This window comes from Choloepus didactylus, chromosome 3, assembly GCF_015220235.1.
Source record: "Choloepus didactylus isolate mChoDid1 chromosome 3, mChoDid1.pri, whole genome shotgun sequence".
In the NCBI taxonomy this organism is placed as follows: domain Eukaryota; kingdom Metazoa; phylum Chordata; class Mammalia; order Pilosa; family Megalonychidae; genus Choloepus; species Choloepus didactylus.
The window spans coordinates 199,719,287-199,740,505 of record NC_051309.1 but is presented as its reverse complement, the minus strand read 5'-3'; the positions used below and the strand labels follow the sequence as shown (position 1 = coordinate 199,740,505).

General features: G+C 44.0%; 1 protein-coding gene across 2 annotated transcripts in view; it reads left to right on the top strand.

Moving 5' to 3' along the window:
• The window catches only part of ENPP6 (ectonucleotide pyrophosphatase/phosphodiesterase 6), a 154,413-nt gene that overhangs the window by 120,351 nt on the left and 12,843 nt on the right, over window positions 1–21,219 (top strand). The window contains exons 4-6 of one of the 2 annotated variants that reach the window (XM_037831087.1): window positions 7,113–7,254; window positions 8,112–8,291; window positions 11,830–11,967. In XM_037831087.1, the coding sequence (XP_037687015.1) occupies window positions 7,113–7,254; window positions 8,112–8,291; window positions 11,830–11,967 (460 nt within the window). The remainder of the gene's footprint in view (window positions 1–7,112; window positions 7,255–8,111; window positions 8,292–11,829; window positions 11,968–21,219) is intronic. The other variant, XM_037831089.1, reaches the window with a different exon arrangement.

The window sequence follows — 21,219 nt, the reverse complement described above, 5'->3', positions numbered from 1 at the left end:
AGAAGGGAGAAGAGAAGCGATGATTTTTTTTAGCTCCCATTTGCTAGCATTGTGTCAAAGGACCTTTGTTTTCCATTTTCCCATTTTTGTTCTCGCATCCACTTTCATATGTGTGTGTTGTCTCCAATTTACAAAAAAAGCCACCAGCTCTCCGAAGGTTAAATACCTTGCATGGAGTCTCTCACAGCTAGTAAGGGTTGAAGCCAGAGCACTTCTCTTTCCACTGGGACTTAGGACTCAGTCTCCTGTTCTATCTCCTGAGTGTGAAGAAACTTAAAATCCCTCTAGAGTCAACTCTCTTGTCTTTACCCTGGTCTACACCCATATCTCTGAGAAGCCCTGCAACAGGATCACCTCTTTGCAATTCTTCCTTTGGTGCCATCCCTGGGCCTGGGGCTCGAGAAGGACTAAGGAGGAATGGTGGCCTTTGCAGTCTGCTCAGTGTTTCAGTGTTCAGCAGCCTGCAAACCCAGTCCCTAGTGCACCACGTGCCTTGCCACCACACACCCCAGAGCTCTGCAGACATTGCCCCTGCTCGCCATTGCCACCTTGTCTGTCAGAAAAGAAAGCCGTTTGTAATCTGCATCACCTAATTCATCCTCCTGGAAGTCTGGTTTGCAGGCTCTTCATGCTTCAGTTGGCAGCAAAGGTGCATGGTGCTAGAGTAGAAATAAACCCTGAGTAGTTCATTTGCGAGTGGGGTGTAAGGGAAGCAGCCTCAGTGAGTGGTGGCGGCTGATGCAGCTGTGGCTGCCTGGAAGGGGCCAGTTGGCTGCTTCCAGCATGATCGATGCACACTGACCATGCGGCCGTCCAAAAGGCGTGATCAAATAGCTAGCGAGCTGTGGGAATGGCGGACAGGGTTGCTGTCCTTTGTCAAGCGCTGGGCTATCGAAAATAGCTCCAAAAGCATTCCATCAGGATCCCAGAGCCTCAGTGGCTGCTGGTGCAATAAAGGAAGAGACAGATGAATAGATGGTTCTCTCCGTGGGTCTGGTCTTTGTCCCTCCTCCCTGTGGGCTCTGAGGGATAAGGTGCAAGAGGGCAGTCTCAGAAGAGACTGTGTCCTTTTCCCTGCTCTGCACACATACTCAGGACAAAAGCAGTCTAGGGATAGCTGGAAGGAAATGCTTCCTCCCATCTCCCTACCTTTTACCGTGTGTCTAGCATTTTACAGCCTCCAGCTCATGTAATGTGAGTAGGTTTTTTCACTCAGGGAAATTGAGGCTTAGAGAGATTTTTGGGGTCCCTCTGAAAACCCCCAGCTTAGTAAGAAGAGGAGCTAGAATTTGAACCTGATCTATCTGGCTCCAATACCCCATCAAAGTATAATTTTCAATTTTCAATTTGTCACGTGCTCACTGCATGTTTGTATGAGAATTATGCCAAAATGGTAATTAATTTATTATTGAGGGAATCAGTAGGAAAACAAAGTTGGTTCAAAGAAGGATATTAGAAACTGATACATACATATTTTCAGTGAAAAAAAAGGAAAAGTGGGATACCACTGTTGTTAGATGCAAAAATGTTCAATGATGTAGGAGATCATCAAACCATACATAACCTTTGGGGAGCCTTCTCTATCAGACAAAAACCATTTCCATCTTACCAGTTTCCCACAAGTTAACAGCTATGTTTGCAGCCATCTAGACTCTAATCAGAACGAATAATAAGGTAAAAGCAAAAAAATAACATTTCCTTGGAGAATCTGGTGACCCTTAAACAAGCTTATTAGACAATGCTCCAGTATGACACTGTAGGTACGGGCAGACCTTTTTTGGCCTTTTTTTCCCCCCAAGTTTTGGATCATTTTTCTTAACAGTCAATCATCTTAACTGATCCATTAAATTGCTGTGTTTTTCTCTCCCTAAGTCTTCTGTCTTTCCAATGCACTTCAATAATGCACGTGCAGCTCTCAGGTAATGGGGATGACAACCTCACGTCCCTCTGGCAGGTTTCCTGGATCTTAACAAGAAGGCCAATAACAGATCTGCAGGCACTTCCACCCATCACCCCTCACCCAAGCATTCAGTTACAAATGAGCTGACCTGTGACGGAGACCAGATCCATGTGGAAAACAGCTGGCGAACAAGAGTTTGTCAGCTCAACTCCAAACAGGCATGAGTGCTCAGCCCTTAAAGACTTAGGTCCCTAATGAATCAATGAAACTTCAACATAGAATTCTTTCACAAAAGGCACACGTGTAACCTCTGAATCACAAGCATCCCAAATCCAGAGTTCCCGGTATCTGGGGTTGACAGCTTCCTGCCACAAAGCCATCAGGTAAATCTGTGATATGTACTGGCTTTCTGATCACGTGACGATTTGTGGACATGGTAAATAGCCTCAAGGAAACCATAGAAGTGGCTGCTATATTAAAAGGAAGCATCTAAAATGAAGTGGCCTGAAAGAATCTCACTGAATTTTAATGCAGCAGTATACCTCTTTGTGAAAGCTCTTCACTGTAGTAAGTCATCACTGTATTAAACAGGATTTTCCCCCAAATACGCCTGTGGTGCCTTGGAGCTATGTACCCCAGAAAAACATATTCTTAATCCATTCCTGTGGGAGTGAACCTATTATAAGTAGAACCTTTTGCTAAGGTTACTTCAGTTGAGGTGTGGCCCAACTGAATCAGGATGGGTCTTAATTCTATTTTTGGAGTCCTTTATAAGCAGAATGAAATTCAGACACACAGAGGAGAAAGTCACAGGAAGAAACCAAAGTGAACAGAACCCAGAGAAGCCGGTAGTGGCCATCCTGTGCATTGCCATGTGACAGAAAAGCCAAAGACCAAGGATCACCAGCAGCCAGCCCCAGAACACCACATCTCTTCTGCGAGAAAGTATCACCCTGATGACGTCTTGATTTTGGACTTCTCTTACCTTCAAAACCATGAGCCAATAAGCTCCTGTTTCTCAACCAACCCATTGCATGGTATTTGTCTCAGCAGCCAGCAAATTCAAACGAACCTCCACCCTGTGGATAACTAAGGAGATGCTGTGTGAATCAGCACATCTCTAATGGCAAAAATGCAAGTACATAAAGCACTAAATGCTTTATTTGAGGGAATGATTCTATGGAAGGCTCCACTATGTTCAAATATAGTTGTCAAGAGAATGTCATCAGCTCCATCAGTCTAATGAACACAGGCCTCAAAAAAGTTTAGAGATAGGTATGGTGATGCCATTACCAAGTATTATTTTTTACCCAACACCTACACACTTGTGGGACCCTGAAGTGACTTTTTGTTCTCTGCTGTCTGTAGATGCAGAGGAAGTTAGGATTAGTCATTCACACATTAGCGAGTATGAATAATGATAATATCATCTGTGAGAAACACCTAAATAATAACCCAAACTAATACACATTGTGGAGGAGGGTGGTATGGTGCTTATTAAAAAGATCCAGTTTGTTTTGTTCTATAAAGAGAAAAGAACATTAGACTAGCAATTTCTCTTGACTTGAAAACAATATATCCTCAAAAGTGTTAATGAAGCACCTCAGGATACCCAGTGGAACACTAAGACATCATTACCATGTTTGCCCTCCAGGCAAGGACAACATTAATGAAGGAAGATGTGCAGCCAGAACATTCTCTGGAACTTTCTCCCCAGTTCAGTGGGTGGAGATGTGGACCTTCCAAGGCCAGGGTTGTAGAGTACAAGCATTCTGATGTTGGAATTGGAAGATTTGCATGTTCAGTTCTAGCTGTGTCCCAGAGATCTATGAGGCCTTGAGTAGTTCCTATTTTAGGCCTATTTCCTCATCTGCAAAATCTATGAATGCTTTTGTATAATTATGGACACCTTTCACTGCAGTTCCAGAATTTGGAGGCATATCCAGCTCACAGACATAGAGCACTCTACATCAAAAAATGAGAGTGACTCACTTTTACTGTGATGACTGCATTTTCTCACATCTAGCTCTCTTGGGGTTGGTAGAATTCTTGTAAGAGAAGACAAACCATTTCCGGGGTGGTTTGTTGGATGCTTTCAGAGTATTCAATGGTGGGTTCAGGTCTTCGAGTCAGCAGGCCTGGGTTTGAATCCTGTTTCCATCTCTTCCGAGACAAGTGATGCTGGCAGCTGTTCAAGACAGTCTTACCTTATAGGGCTGTTGTGAGGATTAAATAAGATGATGCATATAAAAGACCTCAAAATAATGTACGACCCATAGTAGCGATCGTATATTGAGGGCTTACCATTATTATGCATTCAAATGACATTTATAAAGCTCCTACTGCATGCCAAATGCTAGAAGAGAGATATGATGGTGAATGAATCACAGCCCGCAGTGTGAAAGAGTTTCACAAGTTAGAGAGATGAAACACAAATGGGCAGTTACAGCACGGCATGAATAGTCATACCCAGACGTGAGCCAAACGCACTGTAGGAGCACATGAGCGGGCCACCCAGCCAAGCCTTGGGGCATCAGCAGCAGCTTCCTGGAGGAGGCGGTAATTTCCATGAGTCCCAAAGGGTGAGCTGGAGCTGCTTCAGGCTGGCAGTGGAAACCAAGTGCACGCCTGCTTCCTGGTGGACGGTGAGATCCCACACCATGGGCCTGTAGGGTGCACGCTCTGTCCTCACATCCCGAGTGTTGGGGAGGCCCCACCGGGAGAGACTGGCCACCTCATTTGTGTGTGTTTGTGTGTGTGTGTTTAAAATATTGTTGTTCAAGAGAAATAAAGTAATCCACCAAGAGTATTCATTACTGACCTTCATAAAATCTGAGCAGAGGCCTTAACTTTAAAGTCTTTCCCTCTGCTCCCTCCTTTGTGGGTTACTACAGCTGGAACCATTATTATCAGCAACAGCCTCCTTATGGCTGTGACCTGTGTCCAGGGCACTGTGGGCACAGCCAGAGCCGTGGGAGGGGAGTCGCTGCAGGAAGCACCGTGTGAAGGAGGGAGAGGGCATGACAAGGGATTTCAACCCACTCCCCACTCCATAAGCCTCCTGCTCAGCTTCTGTGTCTAGTTGCAGATCACTCTTAGCCCAGCACCAAGGGGCCATCGAGGCACCATCAGTACCTGGCCAGCAGGGAAACTTTTGCCAGGACGGGGTCTCCTGGCCCACAGCAGTGTTGTGACTGCTGGAATGCCCTCCATATCCACATTAGTTCTGATCTGTTTTGTGTCCCCCTGGAGCAAGGGTCTGTCAATTGAACGCTAATCCATTTGCCTTCCCAGAAGTTGCTGTCGTAAAGCCTATTCTTATTCTTGCCAGTTGTTCCAGTTTGCTAATTCTGCCAGAATGCAGAATACCAGAAATGGATTGGCTTTTATAAAGGGGATTTATTTGGTTATAAAGTTACAGTCTTAAGGCCATAAAGTGTCCAAGGTAAGACATCAACAAAGGGTACCTTCACTGGAGGATGGCCAAAGATGTCCAGAAAACCTCTGTTAGCTGGGAAGGCATGTGGCTGGCGTCTGCTGATTCCAGGTTGTGTTTCAAAATGGTGTTCTCCAAAATGTTGCTCTTGGGGCATTTCATCCTTCTCTTAGCTGTAGCACCTCTTCAAAATGTCACTCACAGTTGCTCCGAGGTCCTTCTGTCTGTGAACTCCTTTATACAACTCCAGTGATCCAATTAATACACACCCTGAATGGGCAGGGTAACACCTCCATGGAAGTTATCCAATCAGTTTCCTTCACAGTTGACTGAGTCACATCACCATGGAAACACTCAATCAAAGGATTCCAATGTAATCAACAGTAATAGGTCTACCCCCACAAGACTGCATCAAAGAACATGGATTTTTCTGGGGGGCATAATATATACAAACCAGTACACCAGTCAACCCAACCCCAAGTCTAGCTATTTTTTAGAGACTTCCTTAAAGTCCACCCATAATTCAACAGTAGTTATTTAAATGATGACCTCCAATTATTCCAATCTTCGGATGACAGTGGGTAATGAGGATGGAGCTGTAGGAACTCTCCTCTCCCTGCCACCTCTCTTCCAGCTCTGGGAATCTCAAGCAAGGCAGGCCACAGGGACAAGAGGGGAGGTGCCCCTGAGACATGCCGCCTGGCTCCGGCCACTAAGATGCTGAGACAGGCAAGTCTTGGTTCAGGATTCCCGTTTCTCCCTTAGAGATCTCATCTCATTCATTTTTTTTAAATGTTTTTTTCCTAATGTTTTTAATTGTGGAATTTAACATATATACATAAAAGTGATAATTTTCAAAGTGAGATTTAACAAGTAGTTAGAGACCAAATTTCAAAGAATGTTATGGGTTTCAGTTCCACAGTTTCAGTTATTTCCTTATTGTGAAATATGACATACATACAAAAAGGTAATATCTTTCAAAGTATGATTTAACAAGTAGTTGTACAGGAAATTTTGGAGAATGTTATGTGTTACAATACCATAGTTTCAGTTATTCCCTTATTGTGAAATATCAGATATATACAGAAAGAAGATAACTTTCAAAGTACCACTTAATGAGTAGCTATAGAGCAAATTTCAAAGGATGCTATGGGTTACAGTTCCATCATTTCAGTTCTTTCCTTCTAGCTATTCTAATACCCTAGCAACCAAGAAAAACATTATTTAAAGATTCAGTATTCATAGTCCTTTGTTAAATCCTATCTTGTCTATTGCTATCTCTTCCTCTAGTTTAATCATTTTTCCAATCTCCGGGGATGTCTAGGCAGTGACCACCCTAACCTGTTCATGTCAAAAAGAGGTGTCAACTTTCTGAGCAAAGGAAACGCATCTGGTTGATGTTCTTGAAAAGGCTATTGCCTCTGGGTGTTGGGACTTAGCTGGCATAGGAGCTCTCCAGAGGATTTAAATTTCTGAAGAATAAACTCAGTGAGTGAAACTTTTACACAGTCTCAGATAGGGATCCGGGTATTCTTCAGGGTTTTCGGGACTACAATTGGTTTGGGCTTGGCATCCTGTGGCCATTTGGCATATCTAGCTGAAGCTTGCACAGGAGTAGCCTCCAGGACAGCCTCTAGACTCTCTTTGAAATCTTTCGCCTCATTCATTTTACAGTATCAGCTCTGCCTGGCCCGCAGGGCACGGAGGACTGGTGGGTGACAAGGGAGCAAGCTGAAGGGGCCTCCCTCAGCCGTGCCTCTCTCTCTGCCCCTCCAGGAGCGGCCGTGCTGACCTGGCAGCCATATACCATGAGCGCATCGATGTGGAAGGCCACCACTATGGCCCTTCTTCCACACAGAGGAAGGATGCCCTCAAGGCTGTCGACACCGTCCTGCAGTACATGACCCAGTGGATCCAGGTGAACCCGGTCAGGAGGCTGGCCTGGCCTTCCTTCCTGCCGCTCTCTTTCCGCCCCCTCCCTCCACATACCTCCCTGCTGATGGCCGGCCTGGCCCACGCAAAGCTTTGATGGGTCTCTTTTCTTCACTCAATGCCCCTTCAGGTACCGAGGGACCCCTTGTTGCTCAGCCAGGCCTGGGTGATCAAAATGACCCAGAGCTGCATCATTACCTGGGTCAGCTGGAGAGATGGTCCAGGCCTTGAGAATCCTAATAATTTTGGTGACCAGCTTGGCATGGACTTTGGGAGCCAGTCCTGGGTTCTGGTCTGATTTTGCTGTCCACTTGCTGACTGCCTGGAAGCAAGTTATTTTTTTCTTAGCTTGCTATCAAAGTTACATTCAACTTCCCTGTACTTTATTTTTCACATCTGCAAAATGGGCGAATGCTACTTCTCACACTACCACCCCAGTTTGTTGCGAGAGCCAAAGAAGATGAAAACAGAGAGTGTATCTGGAAAAGCCAACACCCCCATCCCAAAGTGCTTGTTTGTGACTGTGACCTGTGTCTCTTCAGGGCAGAACAGTAGATAATTAAATTCAGAATTGAGAGCATATCCATTCTTCTATGACTTTATTATTTTTTTTAAGAATTTACTGATATTTAAGCAATTAGTATTTGTGTGCATTTACTCACACGTTTGTCATTCCTATTGCTATTAGTTCTTCCCTGCAGCTCTGCCCGCCCATCTGGGATCATTTTCCTTCTGCCTAAGAACTCTCCTATCATTTTTAGTTTAAAAAATCCTTTCCATGAGACTTTCAAATGTATGAGCCTCTCTCTCAGTGCCGTCGTGACTGCCTTTGACAAACCCTAGGAGCGGGGACTGCAGGACAACCTGAATGTCATCATCTTCTCGGATCACGGAATGACTGACATTTTCTGGATGGACAAAGTGATTGAGCTGAATAAGTACATCAGCCTGACGGACCTGCAGCAAGTGAAGGACCGAGGGCCTGTCGTGAGCCTCTGGCCCGCCCCCGGGAAACACTCAGAGGCAAGATGGGGGGATGGACGGATGGGAAGGGGAGGGGAAGGGAGTAGCACACACCCTTATTTGCCACCACACCGTGCCTTAACCTCTCCCTGTAGTGTTAACACTGAAAGACAGACAGTGTCATGAACCTCAGGAGGCTGAGGCTGATTTGCCACTCACTCGTTGAGCGACCTCTGTCAAGCTGCTCACCCTCCCTGAGTCTGTGTTTTCTCTTCTCCAAAATGGGCATGATGGCATCTACCTCATTGGGTGTTAATAAAAATTAAATGTGATAAAGGATGTGCAGCACCTCGCTTGTGTGAGACGCACCAAGCACTTAATAGGGCCACTTTATTACTGACCAAAATGCAGCAGATCTCAGGCAAGTCTGGGGGATATCAGAGGCACACATGGGAGCTGTCCCTCTGGAAGAAAGACCTGTTCCCATCAGGGGACTGGAGAGAAGGAGATGATGGAGGAGTGGGAGCTGAGGCTCCTTCCTTCAGGAGTCAGATCCCAGCTCTGGCATCAGTCGGTGATGGGGCCAGTGATCCAACATGGCCCCCCTGTTTCTTCTCTGTAAAGGACAGTGATGGTGGAAGCTGAGCTGCCCTCCTAGGTGCCACAAAGCACACAGAAGCATGTGGGGCCCATTGCAAGGAGGATGCGTGTATTGCTATTACAATTATCATCAACAAAGATGAATGTTCCCAAGAAGGTATGGCTGAGTTTCCGCAGTGTGCCACATGTGGGACAAGCTCCGCTCCCCATGGTCGCTTCCCTCCAGGAACTCACCACCCTGAGATGATTAGATCTCTACACACCAATCTCTCCAGGAAGTCATTTTATCTGGCAGCACTTAGTAAATCACCCTGAGAAAATGAGGAGGGACAAGTGACATCTTTGGCTGACTGCTTTGTCCTCAGGTTGCCTGCCACCTTCCAATACAGGCTTTGTGGCTTCTGTCCACCCCCAGACAAAACTCATCTGGATCAGGAAGTGGCTCTCTTCCTTGGGGGAGGCCCAGGCTGCTGCCAACCACAGGGCACCAGCATCAGGCCTTTGTCCTGTGCCTCCATCCATCCTCACAGAAGTCACGGGTATTGATGGAGTAGACGTAGATTGGCGTAGGTCAGCTTTGCAGAGAGCTTTGCCAGAGACCTAGCATCCTACTTCCCTCACCAAGAGACCCTTCTCTCCAATCCTGTCTGCCCCCTATGAGATCTGTTTATTTGGGGGTTGAGGGATACAGGTGCCAACATACCACTCCTCCCCAGCTGTGCCCCATCCCCCCAGGTAGCTGCTTTTGTCCCCAGGCCCCATGGTCAGGAACTAGAGGCATTGGATAATCTACAATGTCCCCATAAACTCCCAAATATGAAAGCAGGAAGAATATTTTACACATTGACAGGTCTCATGGTAAATGGTTTCTTGCAAAGAAGTTCTGTTTTCCTGGCAAGGAAGATCATCTGTATCTCCAGTTTGGCACTTAGGAGCACGCCATCTCCAGAATGCTTTAACGTCAACTGCTTATGAGCTGGAAAGAGCCGCTTCCAAGGTGGTGTTTAAGTCAGGCAGTTGCAAGCAGCCTAAAGCATTTGGTACATTATTCAAAAGTGGGGGTGTGTTTGGGTGACAGCTTGCCATGTGATGGGCACAACAGTTTGTGAGACCTGTTATGTGTCATCAGGTTTTTCACTTATCCAAAATATCTCTGCAAATGCAACCAGCTTTCTTTAAGAATTATGGGTTTTCTTGAGTAAGAAATCATATCTCATGGGAACATTGGAAAATGTATCCCAAACAGCCTGAAAATGATCTTTCAGGGTTGGTTGATACCTCAACTTTATGTTCAATACCAAAGAATATATGTCTGATTTCACTAAAGGCCAGCAAATAAATATTGGCCAGTTGATTTTAGTTGTAGTCATAAATATATAAGCTGCTGTTCAATATTGGAAATTCAGTTGACCCACATTCTTCATGATTCTGTGTTTGCAAATTTGCCTACTCACTAAAATCTATTTGTAACCCCAAAATCAATACTCACAGTGCTTCCGTGGTCATTTGTGGACATGCACAGAACAGTGAAAAACTTAAGTAGCCCAACGCACGCGTTCCCAGCTAAGGTCAAACAAGGCCATGCTCTGCCTTCTTGTTTCAGCTCTAATCTTGTAAACAGTGTCCTTTTCACAGTATATTTACCGCCACATTTTTCACAGGCTTGTGATTTTTGTGGGTGACTTTGCTGTTTAAATTGGGCCCCAAGCATGGTCCTGAATTCCTGTCTATTGTTCCTGAGTGCAAGAAGGCTGTGACGTTCCTTACAGAGAAAATACACGTTAGATAAGCTTCTTTCAGGCATGAGTCATGGTTCTGTTGGTTGTCAGTTCATTGTTAATGAACCGACAATCTATATTAAATAAGGTGTCTTTAATCAGAAACACACAGAATACAAGGTTATATATTGATTGGTTGATGAAAATGTGACAAGAAACATGTAGGAGCGTTCATGGTGAATTTATAAAACATAACTACCATGAATAATGAGAATTGACTGTATGTACAAAGTTGACATCTTCATCCTAAAGTTAGTAATATAATTAATGGCAAAAGATTATCCAGTGCTTTTAAGATTCTAGCGTAGGTGGGACGTGCTCTAGGTCAAGTTAAACAACAAATCCTCTTTCTTGGGTCTTTGTGTAATTAACATTAGGCAGACCAATTTCTCATTTGCCTTTTAACTCGATCATGGCATTTTTTACATAAATAATTTTTGTAAATTTCGTATTAATCATTGAATAGATCCAGTGGAATTATTATAAAATATGTGTAAGGTGTAAAGCATAATGTTACAATGGACAAATTATACACACCAAAGATTTAGGAAATAGGATGTTGCCATTCCCTGTGAGATCTCCTTTCTGTCCTGTCAGGACCCCATACCCTTTTCTGCCCCCTCGAAGGAAACCACTGTTGTGAATTTTGAGTTGCCATTCCTGCAATTCTCTTTACAGTTTCACCACATTCTTAGTTTAGTTTTATAGTTATCTGAAGTTTATGTGCTAGGAATAATCCTGCCTTATTCTTCTGCAACTTGCTTTTTCTTTTCTTTCTCCGCCTGAGATTCCTGAGATTCGGGCCTGTGTTCCCTGTAGCTGTAACGTGTTTGTCTTCGTTGTTGTACAGTATTGCATTGTAGAAACACACCATGGTTTATTTATCCCTTCCATGTGACTGGGCATTTTTGGGCTGGTCCAGTTTGCCTCCAAACGTCTGTAGGTGCACACGTCTGAGGGGTTCTCACGGTATCCTGGCGGGCTGACTTGCTGGCTCGTAGGGTGTGTGGGTCTTCAGTCTTACTTGGTAAAGCCACCTTGTTTTCTGAGACATAGAAAAGATTCCCATCTTTATGTTGTCAAATCTATCCAGGATTTTTTTGTGTGTAATTTTTCTTTCCTTTCATACTTATAAAATCCTTCCCTCCCCTATCAAATAAATATTCATATATATTTAAGAAAGAGAATTCAATACTAGTCTCTCTTGATTTTCTTTGCAGCTATATAACAAATTGAGAACAGTGGAACACATGACCGTCTACGAGAAAGAAGACATTCCAAGCAGGTTCTATTACAAGAAAGGGAAATTTGTCTCTCCTCTGACCTTAGTGGCCGATGAAGGGTGGTTCATAACTGAGGTAATTATTAAAAACATGACAATTAATTCATTATACAAGTTCCTTCAAACAGTCCAAAGACAAATAATTATTCAGCATCGACACTTTGTTTTCACTGCAATGTCATTCACTGCATTATTACTTACTTATTTAGAGAATCAAAAGGTTTGATCCGGTGACTTCACAGACAAAAACTGCAGGCGAATCCGGAGTCACGGTTTAGACTTCGTGGCTCCAGACTCGCTGTGTTTTAACAAACAGCCTTAACTCAATTACCCAGGCTTACAATGTAACCCGTTCAGTTTAAAGTGGAACAATTACTGTGAACTAAAGAAATTGCTTTAGGGCAGCCAACAGCAAAGAGAGGCCGGGCTTTGCTTTCACCTTTAAGATAAATATGTAGCAAAGAAAACCCCACAGATCCAGTTCCTCAGTTTGCCAACTCGATTTTACAGAGGAGACTATCTTGCATTTTTGGTGCAGACTCTAATTGCCTCGTGTCTGAACAACTGCAACAATTTCCTCCCTGTCGGCGTCAACTCCAAGCTCATGATATAGGGTCAGTGGGAAAGCCCAGCCCTTTGGGGGAATCCGAGGTCATTCGTCCTGTCTAGAATCAAATCTTGAAGAGGGCATGGGTGCTTGGAGGGACATGAGTTTGAAGGTGGGTTGGAAATTGATTGGACTACAGAGTAAAAGAGAGTGACAGATGTTGGGACATGAGGGTGGTTGGTTGAGGCCAACTGTGTATACCGTCTCAGACTGGTATTTATTCAGCCGGAGAAAGGGCAAGTGCAGATAAGTAGAAATCCAGGTGGGTTATGAGCGGAAGCCCAGGGACTGGTGACGGTGATATGAAGGGCAGTCGTTCAGGATGACTGAGATGCTGCTGAGCGCTCTCAGACAGAGAAGCACCTGGTCACAGGAGGACACAGGGAACAAAGCAGGTGAAGTCAGAAATGTCAGCTCTTACAGTCCAGAAGCCAAACAAGGCTTCTCCTGTCCTCAGAGTTTGGCTGTTCATGCCATGTGCTCTAAAAGGCCTCCAAGACAGCCCCTTGGTCCGTAAAGCTCTTTCCTCTCAGAACCAAAATGCGTCTTCTCACTTTATCACACTGTTTGAGGATCTCCTAGAGTGAGATTATTTTGGGCTTCCAGCATTTTTGTTTATAGTGGTTTTTTGGGGGTCTTGTGTGGACGCATAGGCAGTCAGTGTTGGCCATAGGGTATGTGCCTATCCAACTTTACTCCAAAAGCCAACGTGTTTTCCAAGTCATACCCACAGGTTTTATTTTTGAGTAATTTTTCAATTTAGAAAATTCTAGTGGAATTGCTTTGGATTTTGACATGCACATAGACTGTGAGGGTTAATCCACAGTTCGTTCTCACTCATTTTTAGTGTGATGATGGGTATCCATTGTTTACTTTCTCATATTTAGCTGAAATCAACTGCATTGAGAGGTTGGGTCATGGTAGGGAAGGACAGTGTAAGAATGCAGAAGTGATTTGAGGTAATTTGGTGGATGCTTGGGCTTAGATAGAGGAAGTGATAAAGCCAGACGGCCCCAGAAAGTCACTGGGCAACTGATGAGGTGCCATCTCATTTCCAATGGATGGCCCTGGACCATCTACTCGAGTGGAGTAGGCACTACTGAAGCTGCTTGAGCAGAAGTGCTGTTGAAAAGGTTTCTGTCTGCAAGGTAAACACAGTATTTTGGCAGTAGTGCCTCCAATGAGAAGAAGCAAGCTGTTCCAATGAGTGATTTAAACACAGTACTGGGAGACTCAGGGGTATCAATTAAATACTCTTGATTATAAATAGTAGTCAACTTGAATAAATGTAGCTTAAAGACTAAAGACATATATTTTCAAATAGCCAGAAGTCTGGAGGTAAGCAGTTCCAGGGTTGGTTAATCCAGCAATTCAATGATATCAAGGCCCTGAATCAGCTATTCTACAATTCTTTTGGTTTTCCCTTCAAGGTCACAAGATGGCTGCTGCAGCTCCAACCATCACATCCCCTCAAGACATCCAAAAGCAGGAAAGAGGGGTGGGCCTCTCATTGTATGGGTCTTAACATTTTTCAAGGAGGAAAGTATATTCCAAAACCAGGTTTTCTGGGTCACTGAAGATTACAGACCAGGGGGAAGTTGTCTCTTTAAAAAAAGAATATATAATTATGAATACAAAATTTGGTACGGAGACTAGCAAAAGGCCTCTGCAAGTGAGAGGCCCTGATGCTTGAGCTTTTATAACTGCACTATAAATCCACTTCTGCCCAGAATCCACTAGCAAACTTCTTCTTATATCTCAGTAATCAATTTAATACTGTGGCTAGAAAATTCCTTTGGTCCATTTTGGTCCTGAGATCTGGGGCTGTGCTGAAATGCAGACCAGGGGCCACAATCACAGGACAAAATGATTTCAAGAATGGGAATTGGGCAGATTAGGCCCCCAAAACTTAGAAAAGCAAAGAAAACGAGGTGAGAGTAGAGCAAGGACAAACCACACCATCTCCAACATTCTGTCTAGTGATTGTCTGCTCAGAAAGCCCATCAAGGAGCCTGAGGAGGCCTCCTCTTGCCCCTGGCTCTGCTCCCAGGGCCCCCTGAGGGTTCAAATACCTGCTCCCCTGCAAGACTGCAAGGGGAAACTGCAAGACTACTTCTGAGGCTCAGGCTATATAGTAGCTGTATATTATACTATGTTACATTATACTTATTATATATTATATATTACTTTTGTATATGTTGCAAACACGCATACACACACATATACACATATTTGAGTAAATCAAGACTAAGAGTCAATAAGTTAGCAAGTGTTACCCACTATTTCATTGTATGGCTTAAGAAGAGGGGAGAAGCCACACACACATACACACACACACACACACACACACACACACACAAAGGAAAATGCCTAACTATCGACAATTTCTTGAGCAGCTTTTTTTTCTCTTAATTATCTCTAAAAGGAGTTTTGAGGTAATTTAAAGATATGTGGAAGTTAAAGAAAGAAATAAATCAGAAGGAGGATAAATAGGATGGGAAAAATAAGATTCATTCTGAAAGATTAGTGTTGACCCACTAAGTAGAGAGAGACTATCAGTGGCATCTCATATATACCTTTAATTAGTAATAATGGGTACTGTAAAAATAATCTTGATTTATCATGCTTGGATCACTAGAAACTTTAGAATGAAGTATTTCCAATCCCCTCCCACCCCCTCAAAGTTTCAAAACATGAACAGAAAATTGTTTTATATTTTCAGGTAATAGATATATTAAGAAAAATTTCTTTTTAAAATTTAGGTCAACAACAACAATAATAACAGCTATCTAGATCCCCTTGTTACTACTTTTAATTCTCTCAATGACTCCGCACTGTGTATATTGTTAGTTCTGAAAATAACATTACACAACATAAAATGGAACACAAATGTGGTTCTGAGTTTCCTAGCAGTCAATAAAAAGGGGAAAGAATAATCAATTATATTAATAAAACTTCAGGGGTCTATAACACAAGAGCACAAATGTTTCTCTGAAAAGTCATAGTTGTTCCTGAGTCCTGAGAGAAATTTGGATATCTTTTAATCATTCCTTTTTGTTCCTTAGTTTCCTAGACTGAATACCTTAATCATTTTATTCCTGCCCCTGAATTTTTGGATTTTTATTTTTAAGACACCATCAGTAAAAATTACACTTTCTGATTTTACTTTAATATAACATTAGGGTTTTATTTAATTATCTTCTTAATTATCCTGAAAGTTAAGTGCCCATTCTCTCCTTAGATTTTTTTCTTTTACATATTTCTAGTGCTTAATATACCTTGTTGACGACAGAGAATTGAAAACTCCAATCGATGTCGTTACTCCCGCTCTGTGCCAGGACTATTAATCCCACATTCCTATTTGCAAAATTTCTCCCCAAATGGTAAAAGAACGTTGTGTTTTGCTTTGTAACATACATACCAGCACACCACACATGGGATAATGTTCTTGTGCTGGCTAACACTTCATATCTGCAGCATGGCACTGTTCTGAGCCCAGAAAGTGATCTTTCTGGTTTGAGTTTAGATGGCAGGAGAGTCTGTTTTCTGGCTTAGACATGATCAGAAAAACAGCTGAGTCAGGACAAGTTGATGCTGGTTGAAGGCCAATAAAATAGAATCCCATTCCGCCTTCCTTTCTCCCTACAGCCATCTTCCCATATGCATGTAAGATCTGGCTTCCTTGGTAAAATTGCCCTTCCCATATAAACACCAGCTTTCTGCCAGTTTAAGTTTTGCAGACTCTCAGGCAGCTGCTCTAACACAAAGACTTAACTGAGTTCATTTTTTCTTACAGTTACTTAGAGGACTGTCACTGAAAAAGATAGAGACAGGGAAAGAGATTTAATTCGTCACTTGGAATTGCACAGTCACAGTTACCCAGTGTGAGTGCTGATGCTGCCATAGAAAAGCAAGCTGTTCTCCCAGTGGCTCCCCACAGTTTGCTTCTGCTTCTGTACTTTTTAATATGCAGGTTAGGTTTCCAGCTTCACTCAGTCCTTTCTCTGGCCTCCCTTTCTTAAAGAGCAGAAATCTGAAGGCGTTCATATTTGCAGAGTCCACGTGTCAGGACCACATCTGTCACGCTAGCCAAGCTCCTTCCTTCAAGAATGGGGAATAGGGCTTCCTGACTGATGCCCCTGTCTCCTCTCTTTCTCTAAGACTTTGCCATTATCTTCTGGAAAACCTATCCATTTTGTTTCACTGCCTGGGGGTCATGGTGAGACTGTTTACCTGAACATTCAAGCCTTGCACGATTTGGCTGCTTTCTTCCAGCCTGCGTTATTTTCCCGCAGCAGCTCTCCTTCACTCACCCTTTCTTTACAGGAGGTTCTTGGCCAGATGCACCACACCCCTTGCTCTCCTAGGGGGTGCTTGGAAAGGGGCTGGGGCAGAATGTATCATCACAGTGTCCAGGGCAGTTAAAGGGCACTTAGGGGGTGGTTGCATTCATCTATCAAGTTCAATAAATGTTTGTTGAATGTCTATGACATACAACATACTTTGCAAAGTTCTCGTTCTACAGTGGGGAGCCACTGGGAATCCCTGACTCCATGGAGGTGCTGGCTCAGCAAATGAGCCAAACATGAATGCCATACAAGTAAATAAATATGCAATTACAAATTGTGTTAAGTGCTATGAAGAAAAAAGAGTGCAATGACAGAGAATATCTGGGAGGGTAGGGAACCCAATTTAGATTGGGGGGAGTTAGGCAGGAAGGTCTCTCTGAGAAAGCGACCTTGAAGCAGAAATCTTTGAAGGATGGGTGGTCATCAATCAGGCAGAAAGTGGGGGATTGCTTTCCAGGGCAAGGGAACAGAGTGCTTGAAGAACCTGAAGCAGAAAAGAGCTTTGAGAATTAAAGAAAGTGAAAGAATGAACTAAGTGTGGCGAGAGCAGGAGAGGAAAAGTGGCATGGGGTGAGGGTGGACAGGTAAGCAGGGACACAACCAGGCCAGGCCATTGACTTGGTATTTTATCTCAGGTGCAATGGGAAACCCTTTCCAGAAAAATTCTTATATTTCTTACATTGCCCTACTAAATATAGAGACCATCAATGGCATCTCACACACCTTGAATTAGTAACAATGGGTATTGCAAAAATGATCCTCATTTATCATGACTGGATCATTAAAAACTTTAGAATAAATCCTCCACCCCTCAAGAAAAGTGTTAATGACATGTGCATCAAGCTATTTGACATTCTGTTGATACTAGAGATATCAGGAAAAAATTTATTTTTAATACTTGTGTCAACAACAATAGCTATTTCAAATTAAGTATTTCCTAGTCACTATCTCTAATTCTCTCAATGACTCTGCATTGTGGATACTGTTACCCTGCTTGTACTGATGAATTAACTGAGGCTCGGAGCTTTAAATATCTTACAAAGTTACCAAGCTAGGAGTGGCGAAGCCAGGATTTGAACCTAAACGTAACCACTCGGCACACAGTCTGTCCAGTTCTCCAAAGATCCCCTCTAAATGGTCTATGTCTTCCATCGAAATGTTCAGTGTTCTGATTTCATGTTTCAGCGTTATGGACTCATTTCTTCTGATTCCCAGTGAGTCTAGAGACCTGCCTCGGCTCCCTCACACTAGCAGAAACAGAAGTTCTAACTACGGTTTATTTTTTTCTTGCCTGCGTCAGCACTGCAGAAACCTCCACAGCTGCTCTGCTCTCCATTTTGCCTCCATTTTCCCCTTCCCAATCTCCAGTTATTTCCTTTCTTATCACCAACAGGAGAGATGTGCATATACTTGAACCAAAATTTTCTAATTTCTTAAAATAATTAATACTTAAGTGTTAGAATTAAGTGAAGGGGGGTGGTGGGGTGGTGGTGATGGTCAAGTTCTCCCAACTTCATCCATCTCTCCTGATGGCTGTGCTCACGGTGTTCCCATAACTTCAATCAGCCCAATAAACAGTCATTGGAATCCCTGAATGCCCTTTCTTTCCAAATTCCTGCCTCTCCTTCGAAGCCCAACTCAAATACCATCTCTCCCATGAAAACATCCAACAATTCCCTGATTTCCTCCTCTTTGCAACTCCTGGTGCTAGTGCCTGCTTCTGTTCTCTTCAGTCCTCTAACGGAAGCTCCTTGAGGGCAGGCCGTTGGCATCTCGTCTTTCGTTTTCCTCTACGGAACCCAGTACACAATAGAGGCTCATTACATGTTTTGGAACTGAATGGATAATGAGACAGTGAATCTTGTTTACTTATCGACAGTTCATTCGTTTTGCAGGTTTATAAATCAGTGACCAAGAAAAAAGAGAGGAAAGCCAAGTCAGGCCTTTAACTCTAGCTAATTATTAGTAGCCCTAGACAAGATTTCACTAGGGAAGTTATTGAAACCACCTGACGGGAATTCTCAGCTTCAGTCAGCTCAGAGCTGCAGCCCAAGGGCATGACAAATCAGTCCCCTCCCGGCTTCCAAGGGCCAATTCCCATGGCCCCTTCTGGTCAGTGTCCACCCCATGCCACTGTGCTTAGAAAGGCAGGATGGGGCCAGAGCCTGGAGTAAGATTGTGAAACATGGTGCCTCATCGTTGACCTTCTGGACTGCTGTCTGAGGTCTAATCTGAGAGAAATGCAGCAACATTCAGGCCCAAGCTTCTAAGGGAGGCCAATATTTTTCCCGATAGGAAAGCTTTATTTTGAAAACTAGCAAAGGATATGAAACGCCAGGCTCAATTCTAAGCCCTGTGGTTGAATGGCAGTTAGGCCCAGGTCCAAAATAGTTGGGGAAATCAAGACAATCTGGAAAACATGGCTTCTGAGTTTCAGTGGCAGCTAGAGTGGTATTGTGCAGGCCCAGCTAATTGAGCTTCAGGAAGTCAGATGTCAAGTGTTGGAAGCTGCTTGCTTTCTGGTGGTGATTAGGGTCATTTGGGAAGCCTCCTGAGAGCACACGCATACCCTCCTCATCCCTGGCACACTTCAATAAATATGAGCCTGAAAAAAAAAAGGGAAAGAAACCCCAACATTTTGCTCTACTCCATAGATTTAGCCACGTGAGGAATTTGGCCTTGATCCCTGCTGATTTTGCTGTCTGGCATTTTCCATTTCAAGGTTTAAGCTGTGTGGGGCGAGGGGCTTTCAAGGGTCAGACCAGGGACCTGAGGCCTGAGTAATTAATTTCCATTTTAGCAATCAAATTCCCTGCATTCTAAGACAGAGAGAGGGAAACTGTGAGAGGGACACTCTTTGTAGTGGCACGTGGCAAACACACCTCAAAGGTCATGAGTTCCACTCCCAAGAGTCTCACTAACCGGATGCCTCTCTGGAAGGACAATTTAAAATAGCTGTGCCACAAAACCTGAGGAACTATGGTTTGTAACAGAAGCCATAGCTCAACCTGAACCATCACAGCCAAACCACCAGAGCCAGCCAAACTGGCTCCACTTTCACAGGAGCTTTAATTGAAGCCACCCGCGACTTGGACATTATTGTGTCACTCATTCAGCCTGGGATAATTTCAGAAGTTTACTGTGTTTTCTGGGAGGTGGAGGCTCCTGCTGTAACCAGGTCTGAGGAGAACAAAGTAGATTTAATTTTAATTAGGCCCCTAATACACCTTAGGTAGGTTTTTACATTTTATTTTAATCTGATCAGATTTCTACTATGTTCCCATTGTCCCAGAGATCTGCTGAGATACATCATAAAGGAAGAAAGTGGGGAAACATGGGATCCTGGCCCCACTTTACCAGATAAATTACACTCTCAGTGGTTAAGAGGAGGGTCAAAATGTTTAACTACCAGTATACCGCAGGCACCGACCAGTGAGGATGGAATACTAGTTGAAACAAGCTAGTCAGGACTCAGTGGTCCTGCCCACTGAAAAGCAGTTCTGTGCATGAGCTGATTTTGGGAGGCAGCTCTGATTCCGGGAGGTGGTTCTGATTCCAGGAGGCAGCTCTGATTCTGGGAGGTGGCTCTGTTCCTGGGAGGTGATCTTCTGGTCACCGAGGCCTTGTGCACACTCCGAGAGTGAGGTTCTGGGCTGCTACACTCAGGGATGCATAAAAAGCATAAGACATAGTCTCGGACCTCAGGATAGCCATTCACTATAACCAAAAACTGTCCTCAGAAAAAGACAAATGAGAATTCAAAGCAGTACATGGTAGATGCGAAGGGAATGGCATCCCAGGGTTTTCAGGAGAGAGAATTAAAAAGAAGGAGTCCCTGCCTCACTGTGACCTATTGAATCAAAACACCCAAGAATGGGGCCCTGGCCAGCTCAGGGCAACTCTAACAGCCAACCTCGGGCACCACCAGCGCTCCCGCATTACCAGGTGGGAGAGATCACCGTCTCCACGGGAGGAAGCCCCAAGAGATCACCGGGGCAGAGCAGGAGGGACCAGTTCCTTCTGGCCAGGCAGGAAATCCACAAAGGACGGATCTCCAGATCCTCAGCCGCCCCGTGAGAAGCGAGTTCTAGGGGCAGGGAAAGAGCTGGAGGCTACACGTGGCCCCACAGCTGCCTGCTCGCCTCCCTCCTCAGAGAAAAACACTCTCTGTGGCTTAGCAACCATCTGCTGATCTACACCGAGGGAAATTCAAAAAGAATGGGCGAGAAATAGACGTGCTAATGTATTCCAAAAACGCAACAATAAGAAATGAGTAAATTCCCCGAGAGTTTGCAAAAGCAAGTACCTGCACACATGCAAACACAAAAAATAATGAATACAAACTGTTCAGGTGGCCTCCTGCTTTCTCCTG